The 25,531-nt window shown below is 44.1% G+C and overlaps 1 protein-coding gene across 1 annotated transcript in view; it reads left to right on the top strand.

Moving 5' to 3' along the window:
• Positions 1-307: 307 nt before the first annotated feature.
• Positions 308-25,531, top strand: part of ADAMTS16 (ADAM metallopeptidase with thrombospondin type 1 motif 16) — a 193,750-nt gene continuing 168,526 nt past the window's right edge. The window contains exons 1-3 of the mRNA XM_027520155.1: positions 308-608; positions 708-810; positions 11,194-11,519. Coding sequence (XP_027375956.1) covers positions 489-608; positions 708-810; positions 11,194-11,519 — 549 coding nt within the window. The 5' untranslated portion in view covers positions 308-488. The remainder of the gene's footprint in view (positions 609-707; positions 811-11,193; positions 11,520-25,531) is intronic.

Below are 25,531 nucleotides of genomic sequence, written 5' to 3'. Positions count from 1 at the left end.
CGCGAGGTGCGAGCCCTGCCCAGCCGCGGACTGCAGGCCGGAGCGCTCGGGGCGGGCGGCCTCAAGCGGCTCACCGCCCCCACCCCGGGTCCCCCCGCCCCGGCCACCCGCGAGCCCACGGGACGGCCGGCCAGGCGCGCCGACTGCGAGCCCGGGAGCGCGCGGCTTCTCCCAGGTCCTCCTCTCCTCGCGCCCCACCCCGCCGCCCTCGCTCCTGCCTCTCCCCGTCCCCTCCCCTCGCCTGCCCTCCCCGTCTCTCCCACGGTGCGGGCGGGCGCTCCGCCGCCGCCCCCGCCGCCCCCGCCACCCCGCGGCCGCCACTCCGCCCCCCGCGCGGCGCGGAGCCGCAGTAATAACCCCGGCGCGGGCGGCGCATCCACCGCAGGACACCGTGCTGCGTGCCGACCCGGCTGGTCCTCGGTGCCCGCTTCGCAGGGCCGCCAGGCTGGGGAGCCTCCCGCGGCCCGGGCCCCTCCGAGCGCCCCTAGATGGAGCCGTGCGTTCTCCCCGCGGCGGCGCAGCGCGGGCGGCGGACGCGGGGCGCGCTGGGCGGCCGGGCCATGCGGGTCCTCGGCCGCGCGGCGCTCTGGGTGCTGCTGCTGGCGCAGGTGGGTGTGCAGGTGGGTCCAGACGGCGCGGGCGGGGTTCCCCGGAGCCCCCCTCGCGCAGCCGGGTCTCACCGAGGTCTCGCCGCTGTTTTCCCGCAGGCACCTGCTTGCGCCGTGGGACCCGCAGCGGCCTCGCCCGGGAGCCCGAGCGTCCGGCGTCCTCCTGGACCCGCGGAGTGGCCGGGCTGGGGGGAAAAGGGCGGTAAGTCCGCGCGGGGCGGAAGGGTGGTTCGAACCTTTTCCGCGGAGCAGCTTGTAAACGCCCGAAGGCTGGTTTACAAAGCGCCGCGAAGGTTCCTAACTCAGGGAATTCCCTGTAAGACGCTGCGGCGCTTCCCAGCGAACACCGCTGAGTCAACTTTCAGCAATATTTATATCATTTCCCAGTAAAACAGATGCGATTTACCAGGGTTATTACCATAAGCATTAGGGAAGAAAGCAAGGGAATGTATTTAGATGAAATAGAAGGGAGAAATAACCTAGGAGTTATATTAATGCAGACACCAAAGCGATTACAAAGCTTACAACGCCTTTCTCCATCCCCTCGTCCCCTCCTTCACCTGTTCCCTTTCTGGCCTTTTACAGCGAACACCCTCCATTGCCAGAAAACTAGAAACTAGAACAACCATAGGACCAAGCAGTCCCTCTGCTGGGCATATACCCTGCCTGCCTGCCTGTTCAGTCGTGCCCGACTCTTTGCCCCTGGTGGACTGTAGCCCGCCAGGCTCCTCTGTTCATGGGATTCTCCAGGCAAGAATACTGGAGTGGGTTGCCATTGCCTTCTCCAGGGGATCTTCCCGACTCAGGGATGGAACTCAGGTCTCCGGCATGGGCGGGTGGATTCTTTATCACTGAGCCACCTGGGAAGCCAGAGCAGGAGACAAAAAGACAGCTGTTCTGCTCAGTAGTTACCACCTTAGCATCGAAAGGGATGCTCCTGGAGAGCTGGTGGGATGGGTAATCAGCGTCTTGTGACTTCATAAGTGAAGTGAAGTGAAGTCGCTCAGTCGTGTTCGACTCTGCGACCCCATGGACTGTAGCCCACCAGGGTCCTCTGTCCATGGGACTGTAAGAGCAGTGTCCAAGTCCATGCCTTGTTTTGACATAAAAGCAGGTCAGAACTTTGCAGTGTGTGGTTGTACTTTCTCTCCTCACAAGAGGCATTTATTATTTCATGTGTCAGGGGGAGAGACCTCCCTGTCCTGACCTGCTTTAGGGTAGATCAGAAAGCAGGTGTTTAATTTCAGTTGCTAGCTGGCTTTTCATCTGAACCCAGTCCATTGGCAGTTGCTGAATATGAATACTTTGCATCGATTCCAAGAAGAAATTGCCATCTCAAATGTTGTTAGTGACTTATAGAAGAAGAATCAGGTTTGATTATCCCATCATATTTTTTCAGTAAACCTTAAAAAATGAGTTAATAATTCAGAACTCCTGAATGTAGCTTCTTAATAAAACTCCTAAAGACAATCATTGAATTATATGCATTAATTATTGAGATTCTGCCTGTAAGAGCCTGTAAAGTGATAAATGAAATGTGGGAACGTAGGACCTTTTCCAAATCCACCAGAGGGCACCAGCGGTAAATAATAGAAAACGTTTCTGTCCCTATATTTGCCAGAGTTATTTCAAGCTCACCTGTTTGGGCTTGCCCTCATCCTCAGCGTTTCTCTTACGTTTCATTCTAGTATGTAATGACTTACACTGTAGTTAATTGTCTTTCCCCACTTAAAAAGTAAGATTTTTTGAAAATTCTAGCTTTCTAGAATCATGAGAACTCCTGAAGGTCTCAGAAGAATTTTCAAAGTGTTTCTTAACATTTATGGGGTTTTCTGGGAGGTAAAAGCTTTGGAGATACATAATCACCTCCAGGAGGAGAACCCAAGACATCCTGCCCAAGTGTGCCCTTCTCCCTGGAGGAGCATCCTGTGAACTGGACTCCAGCCTGGCAGGCACGTGGCTCTGATCACCTAACTCCTCAGCTGGGGGTCACAAGCCCAGAGTTCCTGAAAGAACCAGTTAGCTGGCTTGGTTGGAACCTCATGGGGAAGGTGGGCGCCATCGTCAGGGAGGTTCTAGCCCAGGGGACACGCCGCCCCCTCATCTCCCACTGTGTGGGTGTTTCGGGTCCAGTTATAGATGGCTAACTTGAGAGAGTGAGTTTCAGTGGAAAGCTCCCACAGGATCAGGGAAAGACTCCTTGTGCTCAGCAGTGACCTCTTTCGACCTAGGATGGCAGAGATGGAATAGACTGTGTGATGCTGGGGTTAGCTGACTGCTAGATGTCTGGGGATGCCTTCAAAACCTGGAGACTCAGATGATAAAAAATCCGCCTGCAATGCAGGAGACCCGAGTTTGAGTTCTGGGTCAGGAAGATGCCCTGGAGAACAGAATGGCAACCCACTTCAGTATCTTGCCTGGAGAATCCCATGGATGGAGGAGCCTGACAGGCTACAGTCTGTGACTTCACAAAGAGTCCGACATGACTGAGTGACTAACACTTTCTTTTCTTTCAAAACCTACATCTGGCTTTGAAATAACTCTTTTGGCCAAAAGGTTTGTTTAACACATATTTTAACCTCTATAGTCAATGTTCCTGGGTGTCTGGAGTAATTATGCAGTTAGAAATAGAACTCCATATATTCTGTGAGCAACAGTAGATATGTTCATTGAGATCAATTCTATTTTCAGACATTCGGTGCACCCCTTTCATTTTGGCTGATTCAGCATTGCTTTTCCTTAAGAGAAGACTTGAATGCTTTTTCTACAAATTAACCTTTGTCATAATAATAGCAGGTCTTTTTCAGAGCAAAGACAACAGCCATTCCTTTCTTCATGGGATCTTCCTGGCCGATGGGGTTGAACCCAGCTCTCCTGCACTGCGGGCAGTTCTTTACCATCTGAGCCACCAGGGAATCCCCAAAGATATAGCATGAGCTTGTTATTAATAACTTTTCAAAATCTAGGGTAAGCTAAGCTTCCAGGTCAAGGGTGGGAAGTTTTTAGAATTTTGTTTTGTTGAACAAGAGAGACCTGTGTGTGTGTGTGTGCATTCATAGTTTATATTGATTTATACTCACACATTCACATACCCTGAGACAGGGCAGGCTGGCCCAGTGCTTTGCTGGTAACTGTTTAACAACAGCTTCTTGGAGGCTCTGATTTGTTACGTGTTCTGGTTCCCATGGGCTAAATGCTCCCGCCGTGGCTGATGACAAGCTATGCGTGTGAGGCCCTGAACGTGCAGTTAGGACTCAATGGACAAAATCCGTCCTCCAGAGCTGGCACCGGGCAGACCGTGTACACTCACAGGTGGGCCATGCATCATGCACTCAGTCTGAGACTGGACTCTCCCTAGACTTGGTGCTTAGTCAAAAACAGCTCTTGAAATCAAGTTGATCAGGGTGCTGACTGCAGCAGCCACGTGTGTGTTTCTTCTCCTTAAAAACGCCTCTGTAGGGCTGAGGTCTTATTTCAGGGATTCTAAAGGATCAGGAATCTCACTAATTTTTTTTTCTTGATTTTACAAGCCAGTAGTTTGGGGGATTATCATTTTAAACCTTAAGCTTGAGAGTTAGTTTGAAACTATCATTTTATACCAATGATATATCACCTTCTCTCGGAGTAGTAGTAAGTGGACAGGGGAGAAGCTCTGCTTACTTTGTTCATTCATAGAATTCTGTGGCTACGAGCCTCTGCACAGTCATCTACACAGAACTGACAGTGTGTATTTGATGCGGAGGACTGCTGCCTGATAGAAGAGCCAGGGTTTCCCCACCTTGGAGATGCTCTAGATCTCTTGTTGAGGCAGCCTGTCTTGTGCCTGGAAGAATATGTACCAACCTTGCTGGACTCACCCACTATACCCCCACAGCACTGCCCTCTCCTTCTGCTTTCTGAAAACCAAAGTGTCCCCCAATGTCCCCAGCATCTCCTGGGGGTGGGGGAGGGTAACACCCCGCTGAGAGCCACTGGGCTCAGTTTTCACTTCTGTTCCCCTTCATCCTGGAAGGGACTGTGGTTGGTGACAGTGAGCGGCTTCTCGGTTGTTGGAGCCAGTGTGCTGTGCAAGCATGCACCAGGTCTCCAGAGCTGACTCTTAACCTCATCAGGAAATTTGTGAGCTGGTTTGTTGAAAATCAAAAGAAACTTGCAGGGAAACCATCATGTTCTAAAGAAGATTAGGACTTCTCTGGGGCACCAGTGGTTAGCTTCCACTACAGGGGGCTTGGGTTCGATCCCTGGTCTGGGTACCAAGGTCCAGAAAATAGATAAGCAAATAAAGTAACATAAAATAAAAAAAGACCAAAACTAAAACACTGAAATCTCATCACTTCCCAGTTTTTAAAGGTTTTGCTGTTGTTTATCCTCTTGACAATACTTGCCTGTGTCGCCTCTGAGCAGTGCCTTACCATCCCACCTTCTCTGGATGGCACACTGACTCAGTGAACTTGGGTGAACTCTGGGAGATGGTGAGAGACTGGGAGGCCAGGTGTGCTGCAGTCCATAGGATCGCAAAGCGTCAGATATGATTTAGCGGCTGAGCGACAGCAGCATCTCCTCTGTATGGAGACGCTTTGTAACCATGTGCCACCTTGCAAACCTCTAAACTCCACGTTCAGTGATGTCGCCTGGGCAATTGACATCAGCCTCGGTGGGAGTGTTTATACCATGGAAATTGGCAAATGCTTTCCACCAGGCCATCCCCCCACCCCACCCCCACCATAGCTGGTTGTGAAAGAAGCATCAGCAGAATGCTGTGTGTGTTTCTGTAAAAGAGGCTTAAAAGTTACTTTGAAAAAGAGTTGTGGTAGGTCCCCCTTCCCCATAAAGGATAAAGATTGTATGTCCTCCCAAGTAAAGGTCAGAAGAATATGACTTTATGTCATCTGGGAACAATCTGATTTTTTGAATGGTAATCATCTTTTTATGTGCAATAAATCTGCTCGTTACCAGGGTTTGGAACAGTCCCCAGGCTTTGTCCTCATTCCAGAGCCTCTGTCGGGATGGAAACAGGCGGGTGTGAGGTGGAGACTCCCCAAGGGCTCGCAGGGCAGGAAGAAAGGTGTTAACACAGCCACATCACACTAGCTTTTCCCCTGAGTTCAGAAAGCGGGATGAGGAAGGCAGTTGGGGAAACACAACTACATGAGCAAGAGCTTTTCCCTGTTTTTTGGAGTGCCCAGGGACAGACTTCTTTGTATACAGTTCATGGGGTTCTCATGGAAAAATTACTGAATTGGTTTGCCATTCCTTCCCCCAGTGGACAGTGTATTAAAAAGCAAAGCCATCACTTTGCCAACAAAGGTCCATATAGTCAAGGCTATGGTCTTTCCAGTAGGCATGTACAGAGGTGAGAGTTGAACCATAAAGAAGGCTGAGCATTTAAAAATTGATGCTTTTCAGTTGTAGTGTTGAGAGTCCTTTGGACTGCAAGGAGATCAAACCAGTCCATCCTAAAGGAAATCAACCCTGAATAGTCATGGAAGGACTGATGCTGAAGATGAAATTCCAATACTTTGGCCACCTGATACAAAGAGCCAGCTCACTGGAAAAGACCCTGATTCTGGGAAAGATTGAAGGCAGAAGGAGAAGGAGGGTAACAGGATGAGATGGTTGGAAGGCATCATGCTTCAGTGGACATGAGCTTTGACAAACTCGGGAGATGGAGAGGGACAGAGAGGTGTGTGCTGCAGCCCATGGGGTCGCAGTCGGACACGACTGAGTGACTGACCAACTACAAGCAGTGACTGGGGTCACACACTTACACCAGGATGTTAATACCTAATTTGTTTCCTCCCCTTTTAAAATTATTGCATAGAATTCAAGCAGGTTTGTTTTACTTTCTTGTTTTCCTAACTAAAATGTGAAATAATCACAGTGTATTCTCCCATATCAGACACCAGGGCCCTGCTTTGATAGATATTGCAAAGTTTGGTTGTCCATTGGCCAGCCAGCACCTGTTGACTGTCTAATTTGTATGGGCCCCAGATCACCAGTTACCTGGACGATGGGCCAGGTCTGTAAGCCTGCAAATAGCCCTCCAGGGGTTGACGTCAAAGCCCTTGACCCGAGGAAGCAGGAAGCCTGGGCTCAAACAGGCCATAGCCAAGCGTTCGGTTATGGGCTGAGTGCCGGGCCCTTGACACTCACCTTGCTGAGGAACTCATTACCAGGGGCTCTGCACAGTGCCTTATCATCCCCACCTTCTCTGCCTCGCCCAAACCAGACACTTGCTTTTATGACCATCTACTGGCTGCCACCCACTCTCTGTGGTCCAGTGTAACCCTTCAGATACCTGCCAGGATGGCCCAGGGACTTGTGGGCAAGTACCTATACCAAAAGAGCTTTGGTTGTTAAGGAAAATTTCTTTTTTCAGAAAAAGAGTTACTCAAGTACTGTTCCCACGTGTGTGAGGGGTACTCATCACGTCTGACTCTTTTATGACCCCAGGGACTGTAGCCCTCCAGGCTCCTCTGTCCATGGGATTTTCCAGGCAAGGATACTGGAGTAGGTTGCCATTTCCACCTCCAGGAGATCTTCTTGACTCAGGGATTGAACTCATGTCTCTTGCATTGCAGGCCAATTCTTTACCACTGTCGCCACCTAGCTAGTGGTTGTTCAGTCTCTCAGTTGTGTCTGACTCTTTGGGACGCCCCTGGACTGCAGCACGCCAGGATTCCCTGTCCTTCACCATCTCCCAGAGCTTGCTCAAACTCATGTCCATTGAGTCGGTGATGCCATCTCACCCTCTGTTGCCCCCTTCTCCTCTTGCCTTCAATCTTTCCCAGCATCAGGGTTTTTTCTAATGAGTCGGCTCTTCACCTCAGGTGGCCAAAGGATTGGAGTTTCAGCTTCAGTCCTTCCAATGAATATTCAGGGTTGATTTCCTTTGCCAACAAAGATTCGTCTAGTCCAGGCTATGGTTTTTTCTGGGGTCATGTATGGATGTGAGAGTTGGACTGTGAAGAAGGCTGAGCACTGAAGAATTGATGCTTTTGAACTGTGGTGTTGGAGAAGACTCTTGAGAGTCCCTTGGACTGCAAGGAGATCCAACCAGTCCATTCTGAAGGAGATCAGCCCTGGGATTTCTTTGGAAGGAATGATGCTAAAGCTGGCCACCTCATGCGAAGAGTTGACTCATTGGAAAAGACTCTGATGCTGGGAGGGATTGGGGGCAGGAGGAGAAGGGGACGACAGAGGATGAGATGGCTGGATGGCATCACTGACTGGATGGACGTGAGTCTGAGTGAACTCCGGGAGTTGGTGAGGGACAGGGAGGCCTGGCGTGCTGCGATTCATGGAGTCGCAAAGAGTTGGACATGACTGAGCGACTGATCTGATCTGATTTGATCTCCTTACAGTCCAGGGGACTCTCAAGGGTATTTTCCAACACCACAGTTCAAAAGCATCAGTTCTTCAGCACTCAGCTTTCTTTATGGTCCAACTTTCACATCCATATATGACTACTGGAAAAACCATAGCTTTGACTAGACAGACCTTTGTTGGCAAAGTAATGTCTCTGCTTTTTAATATGCTGTACAGATTTGTCATAACTTTTCTTCCAAAGAGCAAGCAGCTTTTAATTTCATGGCTGCAGTCACCATCTTCAGTGATTTTGGAATCCAAGAAAGCAAAGTCTGTAACTGTTTCCATTGTTTCCCCATCTTTTTGCCACAAAGTGATTGGACCAGATGCTATGATCTTAGTTTTTTGAATGTTGAGTTTTAAGCCAGCTTTTTCAATCTCCTCTTTTACCTTTATCATGAGGCTCTTAGTTCCTCTTCTCTTTCTGCCATAAGGGTAATGTCATCTGCATATATGAGATTATTGATAATTTATCCCAACAATCTTGATTCCAGCTTGTGCTTCATCCAGCCCAGTATTTCACATGATGTACTTTGCATAGAAGTCAAATAAATAAGCAGGATGACAATATACAGCTTTGACATACTCCTTTCCCAGTTTGGAAGCAGTCTGTTGTTCCATCTGGCTCTAACTGTTGCTTCTTGACCTGCATACAGATTTCTCAGGAAGTAGGTAAGATGGTCTGGTATTCACATCTCTTTCAGAATTTGCTGTAGTTTATTGTGATCCACACAGTCAAAGACTTAAGTGTAGTCAATGAAACAGAAGTAGATGTTTTTCTGGAACTCTCTTGCTTTTTCTATGTTCCAACAGATGCTGGCAATTTGATCTCTGATTCCTCCACCTTTTCTAAATCCAGCTTGAACATCTGGAAGTTCTCTGTTCACATACTGTTGAAGCCTGGCTTGGAGAATTTTGAGCATTACTTTACTAGCATGTGAAATGAGGGCAATTGTGCAGTAGTTTGAGCATTCTTTGGTATTGCCTTTCTTTGGGATTGGAATGAAAACTGGCATTTCCAGTCCTGTGGTCACTGCTGTGTTTTCCAAATTTGCTGCAACATTGAGTGCAGCACTTTCACAGCAACATCATTTAGGATTTGAAATAGCTCAGCTGGAATTCCATCACCTCCACTAGCTTAGTTAGTAGTGATGCTTCCTGAAGCCCACTTAATTTTGTACTCCAGGATGTCTGGCTCTAGGTGAGTGATCACACCATCGTGGTTATCTGGGTCATTAATATCTTTTTTGTATAGTTCTTCTTTACAAAAGGCATTGATCACTGCCTTCGTAAGTGATCAATGCAAAGAAATAAGGGAAAACAATAGAATGGAAAAGACTAGAGAGCTCTTCAAGAAAATTAGAGATACAAAAGGGACATTTCATATGATGATGGGTACAATAAAGGACAGAAATGGTATGGACCTAACAGAAACAGAAGATATTAAGAAGAGGTGGCAAGAATAAACATAAAAACCTAGCTAGGATTGTTCGCCAAATGACCAAATGCCACTTCTGTAGGACAATGTTTTAGTTTACATTATGACTCCAGGAAACATGTCCAACCCATGCAAAAGGACCAGTTCTTAAGCATCAAACTGTCTCCTGAGAACATTTATTGGTGGAGGATCCGGATGAGAATATTAGGATCAAGTCTTGTCCTACATTTAAGAGGAGGTTGCATCCTGTCTTTCAGGTCTGAGCACCATGGTGCAGGTCTAGTCCTCTGGTGCTGGGGTCTGACACCCCTTTCAGAGGCATCTTAGAGGGAATTTGGAGAAGGCCCATGTCTTTCTTGTCTGCTATTTCCTGGTGTTTAGACAAAATGCAGGCTAGATAGCAAGTCTTCTCCAAAGCTGTGCAGGCCCATTGCTAGTACACAGATAGAGAGACATGCAAGATATGTTTAAATGTTTGAAAGATGTAAATCAAACCAACACATTGGCTAATATATTTCATAGCCTCAGCTTTGATAAATCTGCCTTCAGATCTTCCTGGGTGGTGCTAGTGATAAGGAATCTACCTGCCAATGCGGGAGACACAAGAGATATGGGCCCAGTCCCTGGGTTGGGAAGATCCCTTGCAGAAGGGAATATCTACCCTCTCCAGTATTCTTGCCTGGAGAATCCCATGGGCAGAGGAGCCTGGTGAACTATAGTCCAGGAGGTCATCAAGAGTTGGACAGGACTGAGCATGTCCGACTTTGGCAAACTGACCTTCACATGGTCTAAAAGCCCAGGTTCAAGCTTAGAGCATGGCAGTTCAGGAAGATACGATCCCTGGTGTGAAGCCCACCCCATGTCTGTGGTCCACATTCTGTCCCTCTGCCCAGAAAAAAACTGCTCCCTGACCTCTCGATGGCAGAGATGATGTGTTAATGGTGGGGATGAAAGAGAGAATTTTGATCCAAGCAATGAAAAATAAGCGATGCTTGTTTTTATCTTTCTGACTTACTTCATTCTGTAAAACAGGCTTTAGGTTCATCCATCTCATGAGAACTGACTCAAATACCTTCCTTTTTATAGCTGAGCAATATTCCATTTTATGTATATACCATATCTTCTTTATCCATTCATCTGTTGATGGACATCTAGGTTGCTTCCCTATCCTGGCTACTGTAAATAGTGCTGCAGTGAACACCAGGATAGAAGACCCCCCAGAGAAAGGAATAGCTACTCACTCCAGTATTCTTGCCTGGAGAATACCATGGAAAGAGGAGCCTGGTGGGCTACAGTCCTTGGGGTTGCAAAGAGTCGGACATGAATCTTGTTAATTGGTCTCGGAAACATTATCAGTATTTTTAAGCTAAAATTTCTTATCAGTGGAATGAAGATGTTGGTAAAAGACAATATGACTAAAAGAATGTTTAAGGATATAAAAATGATTACTTATTATAATTATTCTAGTGATCCAAAAAGCCCAGTCTTAGCTTCATTTGGTCTGTAATCTCTTTCTCCTTAGAAGTGTCATAGCAATTGCTGGATTGGTAATATCACATTATAGGGACAACAGTGACTTCTCCAAAGCCCCCTTTTAAGATTTCCCCTTTAAACTCTGATTTTATGCGTTCAGTTTGGATTTGAATGGGTGGAGGTTGACATTTCCACCATCTTTCTTGCTGGGTGAAAATATCATCCAGTGTAAATTATATTTGAAGACTTCTTGGTCCTTTTCAGAACTCTGAAATTACTCAGCCACACATCCTCTCTTGATTTCAGACTATGAGCTGGTGTCTCCCTACGAGGTTGACCACAAGGGCAACTACGTGTCCCATGAAATCACCCACCCCCAGAGGAGGAAAAGGGCTCTGGCCCAGCTCGGAGTTGACTCTCTGCACCTTCGGCTGAAAGGCTTCAGGCATGACTTCCACCTGGATCTGAAAGCCTCCAGCAAACTGGTGGCACCTGGATTTCTCATCCAGACTTTGGGAAAGCAGGGCACGAAGTCGGTGCAGGCTTTCCCACCCGAGGATTTCTGTTTTTATCAAGGCTCCTTGCGATCCCACAAAAATTCCTCAGTGGCTCTTTCGACCTGCAAAGGATTGGTGAGTACAGCTCATGCCGCTGGTCGTGAAGTGATGGGGACACGGAAAAGGGGACAAGCGACAATATTTCCCTTGCACCTTGGGTTGTTCTCCCACCACTGCAGTACAGACTTCTCTGATTTGTCAAAGCAGGAGGAAAAACTGCCAAGAGGTACTTTCTAAAATATGCTGGGTTGCGTCCTTTCCCTGCTTGGAAGCAGCGTGAAGGTCCTGACTTCTGTTGTTTTTATTCTACAGTGAGTGAGGCAGAGTACTGCAGCTTGAAAACTACATAAGAACTTATGGCCAAGTCTGAAGGCTGTGAATTCTTCGGGGTTATTGGTTCTGACTTATTGGTTCCTTAAACAGGTTTCTCACTTACTAGCACTGGAGGATTGTCTTAATTTTGAATAGAACAATGGTATTCAACTGATTGGCCATGTGGGCTATTTGAGCTAGTGCTTAAAAATTCCTTATTTCTGTCATTCTGATGTTGGTGACATATTTACAGATTTGAGCATTCATTTCAAATATAGTAATGAGTCCATGGCAGGGCAGAGCTGGTCTTACTGGGCTGGTGATGCTATGGTGTTTTCTTCTTGTCCTTAGTATCTGAACTGAAATGAAACGTTCACTCAGTCATGTCTGACTCTGCGACCCCATGGACTGTCTGCCAAGCTCCTCTGTCCATGGAATTCTCCAGGCAAGAATACTGGAGTGGGTAGCCATTCCCTTCTCCAGGAGTTCTTTCTGACCCAGGAGTTGAACATGGGTGTCCTGCTTTGCTGGCAGATTCTTTACCATCTGAGCCACCAGAGAAGCCTATTATCTAAATTAGCCATTAAACATCTTCGATACTGCAGGTGGTCCTCTTTGCTCCAAACCCAGAGTTTGGAGCATCAGGTCAACTTGAAAAGGTACCTGAATCCCTCAGGCTGACCTAAGCTGAAGTCTTAATGGCTTGTCTTTTACTTTTCTTAAAATATTTCCATTTTAGAAGACAAAAGCTTAGAAGATGCTTAAATTCTTGGACACAAGCTAATTAGTCAGACACATATGGGGGAAGCATGACATAAGTAGCAAGCTGAAAACAATGTGTGGTCAAAGCAATAAGGTCTTGATCGTGTTTGGCAACCGGGTTTTTGTACGTTTGTTACATCTCCAGAAAATCATCTAAGTCTGTCTTATTCCTTTCCCTGTTTGGAAAGAGAATTCAGACTCTACATCTTGTAAGGATTTTGTGTGCATGTACATGAATACTAGATGCTGAAGGGGCATTCAAAGTTAATTCCTTGAAATACTAAATATGTGAAAATGCTGTGTCCTGTGAATTAAAAAAATATATATATTAGCATTCTGCTTTTTAGGGAGAATTTGGTATGGTCTGGGCTCATGTCTACTATCTTTGGAAAGGCTTTTGGATTGAGAATGGATACAGTGGAGAATTGTCAAGGGTAGGATGGTGGTGACTTGGCACACTTGTTAAGCATGAAGATGGTGTGGTCAGGTTCTTCCATTGTTCTCTTGAGAAGCATAGATCTTCCTTAATGAAAGAGCTATAACTCTTCATATAAGGCTCCAAAGGAAGATTCCTTGGCTTTCTTCAACAAAGGCTCAGACCAGGCATGGGAGCCACCTTTGTGGTAGGGAGGTGCACCATGCCCTTCACAGCACCCTTGAATTTGTTTGTGGAGGCTGAGTAAGGCACTGGCTCCCTACTAACCCAGCAGGGGCGCAGGCTCATGGATGCCTTGGGTCTTGTGAGCCAAGGCTTTTCCATGATGGCTGAGCTATGCCCTGGAGTCTGTCCCATGAATAGAGTTGGTTGGCAGCAGCTTGAGATTTCTGGCTCTCTTTGAACTCAGTGGGAGTTAACACCAAAAGCTGTAAATGACAACTACATAAAAGATAGTGAGAGGAACAGAAAAAGACTCCTCTGCATAATAAACGTTGGAATTTAATACTTTGGTGACTGGAATAGAAAGCTGTGTGCTTTCACTATTAATCTTCCAAATACCTTAGTTCCAACTAAAGTGATATTTTGTCCATAGAGTGTGGACATGACCTCATACGTGACCTCAGTTAGACTTATGAGTGTGCATTTCAGGGGCATTTACCATATGATAGGACAAATCAAAGGCATTAGAAGGAAGAAAAAAGGAGGGTTAAGAAGTCCTCTATCTTTAGCCCGATAATAAAATTATTGAATGGAGATGCCCCATGAATCGCTGCCAAGTCTGTGATTTCCTTCCTTGATTGATGGTTACCCCATCCCTCCTCTTCCAAACCTGTTAACACATGAAGAAAAATAGCATGCCTTTTATATTACATGATGCTGCCTTTTTTTGTTATTGTTATTCTTGGTTCTTTCAGGTTCTAATTAAAGGTCCAGGTGAATATCAGTTAAGCCCTTTTTTACTGGGTTTCTAGATAACGCAGTGATCTGATGGGAGTCAGGAGTGTGGTTCTGATTTATAGTAAGTACATACTCTTAAAGAAGAAAGACAAAACCAAAATGAACATTTCGTTTTTAATTGTCTGTGAATAGTGAATGTGCTTCAGAAGTGTGCCTCGCCAGAGCCTATCAGAGTTGGGTCCAAGGAATGCATTGTCTGATGAGAGAAGCCAGAGGTAGTTAATTTGCTGTAGAGTGATAAAATAAAGACAGATATGGGTGTTAGGAGAACTGAAATGAAGACGCCTCGCTCTAAGCGGTGAGGGGCAGCAGTGCCAGAGTAGTCTTCTGGAGGAAACATTGTGCAAGCCGAATCCTTATTGTAGAATTGGAGTGTGATGCTTGTGAATGGAGGAGTCACAGGCAGTCTCGGGGAAGATCGTGAACATCAGTCAAGCTCATGGGTCCTTGGTAACACCATCCATGAGTATTTGGAGTTAATATTTGTATATGAAGCCCAAGTATAGTAAACTGAATAAGATCTGGAAGCCCTAAAATGACTTCTAGAGTCACTCTGGTGTTGCCAAGAGTATATTGACTCATTTTGCTAAATAAGGTTAATAAAAAAATAGTATCTGCTGTACTTACATCTCTACCAAAATAACATCAGAAAGCTGTTCTGATTACTAGTCACAAGCACATAAATGTGTGCCACACAGTAGGTGCTCTTCAATATTTGTTAAATAATGGATGGAAATATGGGGCTAATTACACCATAAGAAACAACCATGACCATAACAGTAGCAGAAGGAACAACAGTAACTTACTGAATGTTATTTGCCAAAGACTTGCCTAATAGCTTCCCATTTATTATCTCACTTCAGTTCAGTTCAGTCTCTCAGTCATGTCCGACTCTTTGTGACCCCATGAATCGCAACACGCCAGGCCTCCCTGTCCATCATCTACTCCTGAAGTTCACTCAAACTCACATCCATGGAGTCAGTGATGCTATCAAGCCATCTCATCCTCTGCCGTCCCCTTCTCCTCCTGCCTCCAATCCTTCCCAGCATCAGAGTCTTCTCCAATGAGCCAACTCTTCGCATGAGGTGGCCAAAGTACTGGAGTTTCAGCTTTAGCATCATTCCTTCCAAAGAACACCCAGGGCTGATCTCCTTTAGAATGGACTGGTTGGATCTCCTTGCAGTCCAAGGGACTCTCAAGAGTCTTCTCCAACACCACAGTTCAAAAGCATCAATTCTTTGGCGCTCAGCTTTCTTCACAGTCCAACTCTCACATCCATACATGACCACTGGAAAAACCATAGCCTTGACTAGAAGGACCTTTGTTGGCAAAGTAATGTCTCTGCTTTTCAATATGCTATCTAGGTTGGTCATAACTTTCCTTCCAAGGAGTAAGTGTATTTTAATTTCATGGCTTCAGTCATAATCTGGAGTGATTTTGGAACCCCCCCAAAAAATAAAGTCCACTGTTTCCCCATCTATTTCCCATGAAATGGTGGAACCAGATGCCATGATCTTACTTTTCTGAATGTTGAGCTTTAAGCCAACTTTTTCACTCTCCTCTTTCACTTTCATCAAGAGGTTCTTTAGTTCTTCTTCACTTTCTGCCATAAGGGTGGTGTCATCTGCATATCTGAGGTTATTGGTATTTCTCCCTACAATCTTGATTCCAGCTTGTGTTTTTTCCAGCCCAGCGTTTCTCATGATGTACTCTGCATAGAAGTTAAATAAGCAGGGTGACAATATACAGCCTTGACGAACTCCTTTTCCTATTTGGAACCAGTCTGTTGTTCCATGTCCAGTTCTAACTGTTGCTTCCTGACCTGCATATAGGTTTCTCAAGAGGCAGGTCAGGTGCTCTGGCATTCCCATCTCTTTCAGAATTTTCCACAATTTATTGTGATCCACACAGTTAAAGGCTTTGGCATAGAAAGCACAAATAGATGTTTTTCTGGAACTCTCTTGCTTTTTCGATGATCCAGTGGATGTTGGCAATTTGATCTCTGGTTCCTCTGCCTTTTCTAAAACCAGCTTGGACATCTGGAAGTTCACAGTTCACGTATTGCTGAAGCCTGGCTTGGAGAATTTTGAGCATTACTTTACTAGTTTGTGAGATGAGTGCAATTGTTTGGCATTGCCTTTCTTTTGGATTGGAATGAAAACTGACCTTTTCCAGTCCTGTGGCCACTGCTGAGTTTTCCAAATTTGCTGGCATATTGAGTGCAGCACTTTCACAGCATCATCTTTCAGGATTTGAAAGAGCTCAACTGGAATTCCATCACCTCCACTAGCTTTGTTCGTAGTGATGCTTTCTAAGGCCCACTTGACGTCACATTCCAGGATATCTGGCTCTAGGTGAGTGATCATACCATCGTAATTATCTTGGTCATGAAGATCTTTTTTGTACTGTTCTTCTGTGTATTCTTGCCACCTCTTCTTAATGTCTTCTGCTTCTGTTAGGTCCATACCATTTCTGTCCTTTATCGAGCCCATCTTTGCATGAAATCTTCCCTTGGTATTTCTAATTTTCTTGAAGAGATCTCTAGTATTCCCCATTCTGTTGTTTTCCTCTATTTCTTTGCATTGATTGCTGAGGAAGGCTTTCTTATCTCTTCTTGCTATTCTTTGGAACTCTGCATTCAGATGTTTTTATCTTTCCTTTTCTCCTTTGCTTTTGGCTTGTCTTCTTTTCACAGCTATTTGTAAGGCCTCCCCAGACAGCCATTTTGCTTTTTTGCATTTTTTTTTTTTCATGGGGATGTTCTTGATCCCTGTCTCCTGTACAATGTCATGAACTTCAGTCCATAGTTCATCAGACACTTTGTCTATCAGATCTAGGCCCTTAAATCTATTTCTCACTTCCACTGTATAATCATAAGGGATTTGATTTAGGTCATACCTGAATGGTCTAGTGGTTTTCCCTACTTTCTTCAATTTAAGTCTGAATTTGGCAATAAGGAGCTCATGATCTGAGCCACAGTCAGCTCCCAGTCTTGTTTTTGCTGACTGTATAGAGCTTCTCCATCTTTGGCTGCAAAGAATATAATCAGTCTGATTTTGGTGTTGACCATCTGGTGATGTCCAAGTGTAGAGTCTTCTCTGGTGTTGTTGGAAGAGGGTGTTTGCTATGACCTGTGCGTTCTCTTGGCAAAACTCTATTAGCCTTTGCCCTGCTTCATTCCATATTCCAAGGCCAAATTTGCCTATTACTCCAGGTGTTTCTTGACTTCCTACTTTTGCATTCCAGTCCCCTATAATGAAAAGGATATCTTTTGGGGGGTGTTAGTTCTAAAAGGCCTTGTAGGTCTTCATAGAACCATTCAACTTCAGCTTCTTCAGCGTTACTGGTTGGGGCATAGACTTGGATTACTGTGATATTGAATGGTTTGCCTTGGAAATGAACAGAGATCATTCTGTTGTTTTTGAGATTGCATCCAAGTACTGCATTTCAGACTCTTTCATTGACCATGATGGCTACTCCATTTCTTTTAAGGGATTCCTGCCCACAGTAGTAGATATAATGGTCATCTGAGTTAAATTCACCCATTCCAGTCCATTTCAGTTCGCTGATTCCCAGAATGTCAAATGCACTCTTGCCATCTCCTGTTTGACCTCTTCCAATTTGCCTTGATTCATAGATTTAACATTCCAGGTTCCTATGCAATATTGCTCTTTACAGCATTGGACCTTGCTTCTGTCACCAGTCACATCACATTATCTCACTTAGCCTAATGATATCTCTAAGAGATAGGTACTATTTTTAAGAGCTTTATTAATATATAATTTATATGTCAACAGAGTTTCACCCCTTGAAAATGTATAATTTGATGGGTTTTTTTTTTTAGTATATTCCCTGACTTGTGCAAACATTACCACAAACTGAGACATTTACATCATCCCCAAAAGAAACTTTTGTATAGTCCGGTCCCTCTCATTTCTCTGAAACCTTCATCAGTCAGTCGTAGACACCAATTAGTGTAACATTCTGTGTTTATAGATTGCCCTACTCTGGACATTTCTGATAAATGGAGGCATAAGATATGTGGACTTTTCTGACTAGCTTCTTTCATTTAGTATACAGAATACAAGATTCATCCATGTTGTAACATGTTTAAAGGCTTCATTATTTTTATTGGTAAATAATCCTTTGTATACATACACCACTTTTTATTTTGATGTCTATCAGTTGATAGGCATTGTTTGTATTTTCTTTGGTTATGTGAATGGTGTTGCTATAAACATTTGTGTACAAGCTTTTGTGTAGACATAAGTTTTCATTTCTCTTGAGTATATACCTGGAAGTGCAATTGCTAGATCAAGTGGGAATTCTGTGCTTAATATTTATCAGATTCTGAACCATTTTTTCACAGTAGCTGCACCATTTTGCATCTATCCAGCAATGTATAAGTATTCCAGTTTCTCCACATTCTTGAAAACGTTTGTTCTTGTCCATCTCTTCTTCTTAGAGACATCCGAGTGGATATGAAGCGTTATCTTGCTCTGGATTTGCTTTGCTAGGTGGAGATGATCGGTTGACAGTTTCTTTCAGTTTTCATTGTTTGCTGTGTGCTTTTCCATCCGCATTTGCATATTCCATCCTGCCGCCATTGGCATTGTTTCTGTTAAGAAGTCTTCTATTTATCTCACTGTAGTTTTGTTATTCATAAAGCATTGGGGGTTTCTGCTCTTGTTGCTGCTCTCAATGGGTCTTTGTCTTTCAACATTATTATATGCTGTGTATAGATGTGCGTATGGTTGAGTTTATCCTTCTTAGAATTATATGAGCTCCCTGAATATTCATATTAATATCTTCCCTCAATTTGAAAAGTATTTGACCACTGTTTCCTCAACTATGTTTCCTTCTCCTTTCTTTCCTCTCCTTTGGTGCTCTTGCTCTTCATATATTGGTGTGTTTAATGATGTAGCACTTTTCTCTGAGGTTCCACTCATTTTTCTTCATTCATTTTCCTCTGTGCTCCTCAAATGTATGGTCTCAATTGATTGATCACCAAGCTTACTGATTCTCTGCTAGCAGTTCAAATCTATTATTAAGCTTCTGTAGTAAATTTTTTTATTTGGAAAGTGTACTTTTCAACTTCAATTTGGTTCTTTTTATAATTTCTCTTATTCTGTACTTTATGAGATATTGCTATTAGGCCTTTCTTTAATACTTTGGACATGGTTTCCTTTGGTTCTTTAAATATATTTGTAACAGTGGCTTTGGAGTGTTTGTCTACTAAGTTAAACACCTAGATCCCCTTAGAAGCAGTTTCCATTTCTTCTTTCTTTTCCTGTGTATGGGTCACACTTTTCTGTTTTGTGTGTGTGTGTGTGTGTGTGTTTCTCATAATTTCTTTGCTGAATACTGAGCATTATAGATAATATATCTTAGCAACTCTCGATACTCTGAGACTGAGCATATGCCACCACTCAAGTGACTGTCGCTGTTGCTTTCTTTCTTGCTTGTTTAGTGACCAGGTCAGTGAAGTCTGTTTTCTTTGCAACATGCAGCCTGCAGTGTGGCCTCTCAGAGAGTGCAGAGTTAGGGCATGTGCACAATCTTTCTGAAAGCCTGTGCTAATCTGCCTCTATTGGTATCACACCCAGCTCTTAGCCTACATTAACTACTAGGTGATCTTTTTGCATTATTTTTAATAGCATGCTTGGTCTTGAATTGCTCCACAGTCTAATTTGATTACAGAAGAGCTTTGCAGGACTAGGATGTGGCCAGTTACTGAGATTACTCCAACAGCAGGAAGAATCCTCTTGTCTTTTTCCCTAAATCTCTCTGCTAAACTTCCAGTTGGGGTACTGTTTCATTTATTGGTATGTGTATCATGGAGCAATCAGCTTTCTCTTAATTGCATGCCTAAAGAATACCCATTATTTTTTATAATGCTGTTAGGCATAACTTTCACAGTCTGTTCCAAATAGAATCATTCCTTTAAAGTGAGCTTCTTGTTCATAGAACTTGTTTTTCCTCCTGGGAAAAATCTGTGTGCCTGTAAAGGAGCTGGAACTGATATATACTTTTCCTTCCAAAGTAACACCCCTATCTCTGAGTGGAGCTCTGGATGCTAATAGTAGCTCCTGGCTGTGTCTACTTTGGTTCCAAACATGAAACCCTTACTATACAAAGGTTCTAGGTTGGAGGGGTTCCAGGATCTGTTATTCTCAGCCTGCTGAGCCTGATGTAGAGCTTCCATCCTGTGATCAGGGGTTTCTTCAGTTCAGTTGCTAAGCCATGTCCAAGTCTTTGTGACCCCATGGAGTGCAGCACACCAGGCCTCCCTGTCTATCACCAAATCTTGAGGAGTGGTGGGGGTGGCTTAGCAGAAGGCAAATCAGCTTACGTATCCATGCCTGTCCTTAATAGAGTTTCTGCAATATAGAACTGTGGTGGGGGTGGGGGTCTCCCTAGCATTCCAGAGGTTAAGATTTCCCATTTATAATACAAAGGATAGAGATTTGATCCCTGGTTGAGAAATTAAGATGACACATGTTATGTGGTATGGCCAAAAATATATTTATCCATGTAAATACACACACACACACTCACGTTGTTGTTGCTGTTCAGCCGCTCAGTTGTGTCCCACTCCTTGCTCCCATGGACTGCAGCATGCCAGGACTCCCTGTCCCTCACCATCTCCCAGGGCTTGCTCAAACTCATGTCCATTGAGTCAGTGAGATCATCCAACCATCTCATCCTCTCTTGTACCCTTCTCCTGTCTTCAATCTTTCCCAGCATCAGGGTCTTTTCAAATGAGTTAGATCTTCGCATCAGGTGGCCAAAGGATTGGAGATTCAGCTTCAGCATCAGGCCTTCCAGTGAGTATTCAGAGTTTATTTCCTTTGAAATTGGCTGGTTTTATCTCCTTGCTGTCTAAGGGACTCGCAAGAGTCTTCTCAAACACCAGAGTTCAAAAGCATCAATTCTTTGGTGTTCAGCTTTCTTTATGGTCAAGCTCTCACATCCATAGATGACTACTGGAAAAAACATAGCTTTGACTATACAGAACTTTGTCGGCAAAGTAATGTCTCTGCTTTTTAATATGCTGTCTAGGTATGGCATAGCTTTTCTTCCAAGGAGCAAGGTTTTGTTTGTGCCCACCAAGTCCCTGATGCTGGGAAAGATTGAAGGTGGGAGGAGAAGGGGACGACAGAGGATGAGATGGTTGGATGGCATCACCGACTCAATGGACATGAGTTTGGGTAAAATCCAGGAGTTGGTGATGGACAGGGAGGCCTGGCGTGCTGGAGTCCATGGGGTCACAAAGAGTCAGACACGACTGAGCGACTGAACTGAACTGAACTGAACTAAGAGTCTGTTTTCCCAGTCCTGTTGAAGCTCTGTAATTAAATCCCACTGGTCTTCAAAGTCACATTCCCTAGGGGTTCTCACTCCCTTTGGTGTATCCTCAGGTTGGGAAATGTGTTGTGGGCCCTTGAACTTTTGCAACATTGCGAAAACTTCTTTGGTATAATTGTTCTCCAGTTTGTGGGTTGTCTGCCTGGTGGCTATAGTGGGGCTCGCACACTGTGCCTCCAAGGTCTGATGCAGCCAGAGCCCCTGTCCCGGGGGCAGGCCACTGCTGACACGTGCCTCTGATGGAGACACTCAAGCATTCCTCAAAGGCAGGTCTGGCTCAGTCTCTGTGGGGTCCCTGGGTCCTGGTGGGCACAAGGTTTTGTTTGAGCCTTCTGAGCATCTCTAGTGGGTATGGGGTTTGATTCTATGCAACTTCACCCCTCCTACTGTCTTTTTGGGGCTTCTCCTTGCCCTTGAACATGGGATTTATATATATATATATATATATATATATATATATATATATAATATACCATATATATATATGGTACCAAGGGGATAAGAAGTGTTGGCGCCTTGTGTCTCCTGACTTTAAAATATAGCCCTAGATTGGGTGTTAAGGCCGTAGGGAGTGTGGTCATATTGAGCAGGGGAAAAGGTAATATGTGACTAGACCATGGGCTCAAATACAACCAAATTTTATTATTCTTTTACAGATTTACTAAATTTAATTCAATAGATGATTTCCCACTCTTTATAAAAATACATTTACTTATTTTACTTATTTGGCTGTACTGGGTCTTAGTTGCGGCACTTGGGATCTTTGATCTTTGTTGTGGCATTCAGACTCTTAGCTGTGGCATGTGGGACCTAGTTCCCTGACCAGGGATTGAACCCAGGCCTCTTGCATTGGGAGCATGGAGTCTTAGCCATTAGAGCATCAGGGAAGTCCTTCATTTTTTTTTTTATTAGAGTATTAGAGAAGTGAATCATAAGCTTTGGATGAACACACACACACTACTATACACATATAAGATAGGTAATCAACAAGGACCTACTGCACAGTACAGGGAATTCTACTCTGTAGTCTGTGATAATCTATATGAGAAAAGATTTTCCACTTTTTATGCCCTTAGGACAATTTCTAGAGACTTTCAATGATGTGTGTGTGTGTGTGTGTGTGTGTGTGATTTTCACCAGGCAAATGGCTGTCTCACTTGAGAGAGAATCTTCTGCATTCCTTACACAGCCATTCTGGAAGTCAGTCTCTGTTGGATGCTATTATGAACATATTTTGCAAAGCACTGCCCAAAGCTATTTTGTTATGGCCATTCTACAGATGATTCCCAAGATAATTCTTGAAAGAGTGGGATTTTGACCTAAGCTGAGTGACTTCAGAAACAGCACTTGAACTTACAGGACTGTCTTGCTTCGCCTGATCATGAGGTCATTGTTGCACCACAGGGACCCACAAGGCTGTTTATGTGGATTCCATTGCATCATCCTTGAATATGCTGAAGTGTAAGCATGCTTTCCTTTGGTTTCCACCTCAAGGCCACCTTCCTCAGTATCAAGCCTTCTTTGAATTTAGTGGGTGATGTGTAATATATTAGGCCCTTATATTGAAAAACATGGATTCATTCCACAATTATTTTTTATTTTATTTTATTTTTAAACTTTACAATATTGTATTAGTTTTGCCAAATATTGAAATGAATCCGCCACAGGTATACATGTGTTCCCCATCCTGAACCCTCCTCCCTCCTCCCTCCCCATGCCATCCCTCTGGGTCGTCCCAGTGTACCAGCCCCCAGCATCCAGTATTGTGCATTGAACCTGGACTGGCAACTCGTTTCATACATGATATTATACATGTTTCAATGCCACAATTATTTATTTATAGGTTTTTTTTATACCAGACTGTGAATCCTTGAAGAGATATTGTTTTATTCATCTTTGTTTTTCCAAAGTTCCTGTTAACACTGAGTTCCTTTTTTTTTCTCTCAATGAATGATTGTATTTCACATTCACAAACAAAAATATTTCGTCTTCTCAATCTCTATTTTGAGATATGAATAAATATAAAATTCATGTTATAATACATTTTGTATGATTTCCTTTAGTGACTAATGTCAAGTAATATAAATTTTCTTTTTCTTTTGAAGTACATTTTTTTTCAGAAATGGTCTAATCAATAAGATTTCTGACAGGCTATTTTTAGAAACTTCCATTGTCAATACTTTAAATGAGCTTTCTTTGGAACTGTCTTCTGTTGCATATAACAGAATTAGATTTTCTCAAAGGGTCTTATGCCAGTCCTATGCTTGGATTGTGCTCAGTCACAAAATCATGTCTGACTCTTTGCGACCCCATGGACCATCGCCTGCCAGGCTCCTCTGTCCATGGGATTCTCCAGGAGTGGACTGCCATGCCCTCCTCCAGGGGATCTTCCTGACCCAGGGGTTGAACCTGCGTCTTATGCACTGCAGGTGGATTCTTTACTGCTGTGCTACCAGGGAAACATATACTTGGATTAGTACTTAAAAAAAAAAAAGATATTAAATCTATCATTTGTCCTTGGCACAAAATCTGGCAGAATTTTAGCTCCTCTTGTGTAGTTTGTTAAGGTGTTAATGCATAGGATACATACCACTTCTCCTAAAATCTAATTACTTTCTTGTTTTCAGTAGTATTGCAAACCTTGTAAATGCCACAGTTCTTACTTAAGTTTTCAAATTCCCTCACTTGGTTGGAGACTTACTTGGGGCCCTTTTTTGAACTGTATGACGTTTCATTTCCAGACACAAACTCCAGGGATTCTCTGGAAAACCTAGTCATTGAGGGTTTTCCTAATGCACCCAATAAATCCTAGGAACTGTCTGAAATGTTGCCAAATTTGTAACTGACTTTGAAAAATGTTCTTGAGCCAGGAAACTAAAACAGGAGCAGAAAGGGAGGACCAACACAAGAGATGGTTAGCAAAGCTAATATGAGTTTTAAAAGAAAAATGTCACTATCTGAGAAGACCAGTGATGGCATACCAGTTGAAAATAGGTCAGCCTTAGGAGGCATGTAAGAAAACTGTACAAAAAATAAAGTTTTTGGGTGAAGTATGGCCTGAGTATTGATTATTAGGAGATTTTAAAAGTGGGTATGGGGAACTTCATGTACTGAATCACTACATAAATTTCTGCTAACTACTTAAGATTAAATATAATGCAAATCTTTAAATTGACAGAATGGAATGTATGTTATTATTAGAACAAGGTCAAAGTAACTTTTTGGCTTCCCTTGTGGCTCATAAGGTAAAGAATCTGCTTGCAAAGCGGGAGACCCAGGTTTGAACCCTGGGTCTGGAAGATCCCCTGGAGAAGGAAATGGCAACTCGCTCCAGTATTCTTGCCTGGAGAATCCCATGGACAGAGGAGCCTGGTGGGCTACATTCCATGGGGTGACAAAGAGTCAGACATGACTGAGTGAGTAACAATAAAGTAACATTTATAATATACTTGATGTGGGGCTTCCCAGGTGGTGCTCAGTTCAATTCAGTTCATTTCAGTCTCTCAGTTGTGTCCGACTCTTTGCGACCCCATGAATTGCAGCACACCAGGCCTCCCTGTCCATCACCAACTCCCGGAGTTCACACAAACTCACGTCCATTGAGTCGGTGATGCCATCCAGCCATCTCATCCTCTGTCGTCCCCTTCTCCTCCTGCCCCCAATCCCTCCCAGCATCAGAGTCTTTTCCAATGAGTCAACTCTTCGCATGAGGTGGCCAAAGTCCTGGAGTTTCAGCTTTAGCATTATTCCTTCCAAAGAACACCCAGGGCTGATCTTTAGAATGGACTGGTTGGATCTCCTTGCAGTCCAAGGGACTCTCAAGAGTCTTCTCCAACACCACAGTTCAAAAGCATCAATTCTTCTGTGCTCAGCTTTCTTCACAGTCCAACTCTCACATCCATACATGACCACTGGAAAAACCATAGCCTTGACTAGACGGACCTTTGTTGGCAAAGTAATGTCTCTGCTTTTCAATATGCTATCTAGGTTGGTCATAACTTTCCTTCCAAGGAGTAAGCGTCTTTTAATTTCATGGCTGCAGTCACCATCTGCAGTGATTTTGGAGCCCCCCAAAAATAAAGTCTGACACTGTTTCCCCATCTATTTTCCATGAAGTGATGGGACCAAATGCCATGATCTTCGTTTTCTGAATGTTGAGCTTTAAGCCAACTTTTTCACTCTCCTCTTTCACTTTCATCAAGAAGCTTTTTAGTTCCTCTTCACTTTCTGCCATAAGGGTGGTGTCATC

The sequence above is a fragment of the Bos indicus x Bos taurus genome, chromosome 20 (genome assembly GCF_003369695.1).
Source record: "Bos indicus x Bos taurus breed Angus x Brahman F1 hybrid chromosome 20, Bos_hybrid_MaternalHap_v2.0, whole genome shotgun sequence".
In the NCBI taxonomy this organism is placed as follows: domain Eukaryota; kingdom Metazoa; phylum Chordata; class Mammalia; order Artiodactyla; family Bovidae; genus Bos; species Bos indicus x Bos taurus.
The sequence above is the reverse complement of the archived record's forward strand: the minus strand, read 5'-3'. Positions and strand labels throughout refer to the sequence as shown.